The following is a 4660-nucleotide window of genomic DNA, read 5'->3' on the forward strand; positions in this document are numbered from 1 at the left end:
CCAAGGCAGTTCCCTTCCATGTCCAGTCCTGACAGATTATGTCCAGTTCATATTTCATTGCGTGTTTGAGCTGGCTTGTGCTTGGAAATAATTAGGGAGTAAATTAAGATGAGCTAGTTGAGAATTTCTAAAAGGTGTAAAATGTGGCAGTCAAAATAAAATTTGAGAACTTCAAAAATTAAGTAAAGCCATAATAATGACAGCTGATGGAAATTCAATTTCATAAATATCACTTTAACTAATGGAGCAGCAAATGGAAGGAGCTGAGGACAATGATGGAGAGAGGACAAACAGCTGCTTTTGTGCCCCCCTCCCTGCATTACAATCTAGATAGCATTGGATTTTCCAGCTCTGGAAAATCAAATGCTTTGTTCAAGACCAATTGCTTTCTATTGGATCAGCTCTTCCTTTCCCTCATGTACAACAGTTTCACGCCATCATGGACACACATAGCACATGGTGGACACTCAGTATATAATGTCAGGAAGCTGTTGAGCATGCTTTCCCCAGCAATACTGGACACAGAAGAAAGACTTTAGACTTCATCTAAAACACTAATTATGGCTTACTCTGAAGTTTGCCATGCAACTTTGCAATTATAAAGCTCTGAAAAAATAATACACTAGTTAGAATAATTGAAAAATTCAGTGAACAACTTAAAACTATCTAAATTCTAGCAAGACCAGTAGCCTATGGTGATCATTGTTAGCTAACATTAACAAATTGTAGCTCAGTTTAGTTGCACAACTGGACGACTTTCATTTATTTTGCTACACAAAGATGACAATTTGAAGCTACCTATTGGAGCACCGTTAAGGCAGCAGTAGATTTACATCAAATCTGTGGAGTGACGGTCACACTGCATGCTCCACATCGCCACTACAACACAGCTTGGCTCTCAGCATGAACACTTTACAAAATCAGATATCTGCAAGTTTGCAGAGGGTTATTAAGTGTCACTTGCATTTTGGCTGAGTGAACTGTACTGCTGCTGCTGCTGATGATGATCAGCATCCTCTGTCCCAGTGCAGAAGCTGTAGTTTACAGATTTACATTCTTTTTTTAAAATTATGAACTGACTGCATTTAACAAAAATAGAATCATTAGTGCCACTTTAAGTGCAGACTTAAAATGGAGGGCTGCCAAAGGAGATGAGTAGAAGCACCTAGAAAAAAAACACATTAAAGGAAGGTGCAGATGTTAACTACTGTGCTGATTGATGGAGAAAGTATAGGCTCACAACACTGGAGACATATGCATGACGCAAGGGAGGAAGGGACTTGCTGACCGTAAAAATTAGAGCAGGAAAATGGAAAGTAGAGGAAACCAGAGGACCCTAGAAGAGGTTTGTTGAGCAGAATAAGATAGGGGAGACAAAGCTAATGAAAACAGGGAGTGAGGAGAAGAAGTCGAGGAAACTTTAGCTGAGTCAGATCAGTCCCATGGGGGCATGACTGAGAATGGATCAGAATAGGATACAAGAAAGAGTAGAACATAGGAGAGACTATTTCTAGCTCCCTTTTTCCTCTCTTTCATACACGCACATCAGTTGGACTCTGAACATATCAGATTTTATAACAATCTGCAGATTCTGCAAGGTAATGTGGGTAGGGGTTGTCAAAATGAATATATATGACAACTGTGCTTATGGTATTTAACCCCATCATCTACCTTCAGCCTGTTTTAGTTTGGATCAGAACATTGTTACTTTGATGTTTATAGTGAGTCTAACTAAAATAAATGATGACTGCAATACATGGGTCAATTTTTCAGTTAAATTATCATTAGAACTGCTAAGAAGAAACATTGCTGCAATAAACTCATTTTCATGTACCAAGACCAATTATAGAACCAATACCCACATTGTTCTCTTGTTCATGAAACACATAAAGCGCCTACCTACAAGACATTTTGTTAATAGTTACTACATCTTGCTCCACGGTATATACTGTGTATAAATCCTGCCAGGATAGTGTCAGTACTGTACAGTATACACATGCAAATGTATACATCTTGGTAAATATGTTTTTTTAAATGTATACATGTGCACACAGCTAGTGTTTTGCTTTAATATTGACATTATCAACATTTATCATCAAATGTGTCAATTTCATCAATAAATGCTGAAAGGGTTTTGCAGATAGTTATATCCAGGTTAAAGTGCCATTACTTTTAAACATTCTGAAGGTTTTTCCATGTAGAGATTTGTTGACAGTCTTAAGGTCCTGTTCATCCCACTCACTGTTTCATTGTCAGGCATGTTGTCATGTTGTTGTCAGTTTATTTTTGTCGACCTCCTTCTTAAGCCACATTTCCTGTTCTGCAACTATACATGCGTTAGTGTTCACAGATCTATCTTTGCCTTTTCTCAACATGACAGGGTTTTATGCTGTCCATTCTGTGTTATGGGATTGATCTTTTCCAATGTGACCTCAGTATCACTGTCCAGGTTCCCAGAGATGGCTGGGGACAGTTTTTCCAGGGTGTTGTTTGCCATCCCCACCTCGATCTCCCCTCTGCATCCATCCTTCTTTTGTAAGTCCTCCTCCTGACACAGGATGCTGTGGGGAATCACATAGTTGGCTGAATGGTTACCCTCCTTTGGTATGTGACTCTTGGGCTGATACTGATAGCTGGGGTTGGAATTAGGGGCACCCATGTTGTTGTTAATACTGACGATCTCAATTGCGTTGCTCCCTGGGCAAAGCCGGTGGCAGCCCAGCAGGATGGAGAAGGCTTTGCGGAAATCAGCATTGAAGGCATAGATGATGGGGTTGAGCGAGGAGTTTGCCCAGCCAAACCACACGAACACATCAAAGGTGGTGGAGCTGATACAGGGGAAATCCGCGGCACCATCTGGCAGGTTCGGCTCACAAAATGGAACCATGCAGTTAAGGATGAAGAAGGGCAACCAGCAGCACACAAACACTCCCATGATAACTGAAAGAGTCTTTAAGACTTTGGTTTCTCGTTTGAATGACATTTTGAAGGAGCTCTCACTCTCCATGTTCGAACTATTCCCCATGCTGCTATGACGGTTTTTGGCACTCTCTGCTGCCCGCTCCAGGGCAGATATTCTCCGTATCTGTTTCTGGGCAATGCGGTAGATCCGGGTATAGGTGACCAGCATGATGGCAACAGGAATGTAGAAGCTGATAAGGGAAGAGGAGATGGCATAGGTCCTGTTAAGGCTGGAGTCACAGTTGTCAGGAGGAAGATCGCTGGGGTATGTTCCATTTAGTTCTGCATAGCTGGTGGTCTGAGCTTTGTGCCAGTTAAGCTGAACTGGAATGAAGGAGATGAGGACAGACAGGGTCCATGCCACACTGATCATCAGACATGCCACTTTAGGGGTCATCTTGCGTTCATAGCGGAAAGGGCTCGAGATGGCCCAGTAACGGTCAACACTAATCACACACAGGTTCAAGATGGAGGCAGTAGAGCACATGATGTCAAACGCCACCCAGACATTGCAGAACGCTCCAAATGGCCAAAATCCCACAATCTCCGTCGCTGCCTTCCATGGCATTACCAAGATGGCTACCAGAAGGTCAGAGATGGCCAGGGAGATGACAAAGAAGTTGGTGACTTTCGACCTCAGGTGTCGAAACTTGGTGACAGCGACACACACGAGTGTATTGCCTAGCAACGTGGTGAAGATGAGGAGGGAGAGGAAGCATCCTGTCAACACCCGTTTGGATGAGTCTCTGTCTGGTAGCAGCTGCTTGCCATCTCGAACTGTTGAGAAATTCTGATCCATTGTTTATATTACACTACTAATAAAGTGAGAGAGGGGGTGTGGGCGAGGGGGGTGTCAACAGTCACCCCATCACATCCCCAGCCTGAAGCAGCTGTGCCTCCCTGGGGAAGAGTTTTAGACGGACAGCGTAGCCGGTGGAGAGGTCATCTGTCTCGGCACCAGCTCTCCCACAGAGTGGGTCATCCATAGGCTCCTTGTCACAACCTCCATCTTTGCAAAAGAGCCACTATAAATATTTCAAAAAGATGTCTTCAGAAATTTGCTCCACAAAAATGCCTGGTTCATAATTCCTGCAGCAGCAGTACAGGCAGCAGACATTCTAGTTTGAAAAGAAAGAAGTACGTTCCCCTTTTCAAATATTTTTCCAATCAACATAAAATATTATAAATCAGCAGATAAAAACATTAGATTTAAAGTAAAAGGTCCTTGTTCTCTGTTCTTCTGTGGCTGCCTCAGGTCTCAGGCTCTCAGTGAAAGCTTCACACCATATTGTTGTCCAGCTGTTAAGTAAACAGAGGCTTGGTCAATCATTAGTCTTATATACCACCTCATCAATAACTTGTATTGATGGTTTTCGCTCTGCGTTTATCTAATTTGCTTAATGATCCTCGAGGCGTGTCTGTGTGATTATATTGGTGCCTGTATTGACGCAGATCCACTCTGTCTCCACTCTCAGATCCGCTGCTAGATGTGTTGCAGTTATTTATTTATTTATTTATTTATTTTATTTGAGTACAGATCCCTTTTCATAAATGCACGGTCTCCATCCAGCATGTCCACCTGAGTGGTGAGCCAACAATTAGCCTGTAAACAGCATCCAAAAGTCTAAACAGTTCTTTTTTGTTGAACGCAGAGACATACAACTTAAATGTACAACAGTATCACAGTTCTTTTTATGCT

General features: G+C 42.3%; 1 protein-coding gene across 1 annotated transcript; it reads right to left on the reverse strand.

The window, feature by feature from the left end:
• Positions 1-605: 605 nt before the first annotated feature.
• drd1b (dopamine receptor D1b) lies at positions 606-4120 on the reverse strand. Its single transcript, XM_026328522.1, has one exon. It carries the CDS (start codon positions 3758-3760, stop codon positions 2369-2371), a length of 1392 nt encoding a protein of 463 aa, XP_026184307.1. The 5' UTR covers positions 3761-4120; the 3' UTR covers positions 606-2368.
• Positions 4121-4660: the final 540 nt, after the last annotated feature.

Source organism: Mastacembelus armatus, chromosome 14 (genome assembly GCF_900324485.2).
Source record: "Mastacembelus armatus chromosome 14, fMasArm1.2, whole genome shotgun sequence".
Lineage (NCBI taxonomy): Eukaryota > Metazoa > Chordata > Actinopteri > Synbranchiformes > Mastacembelidae > Mastacembelus > Mastacembelus armatus.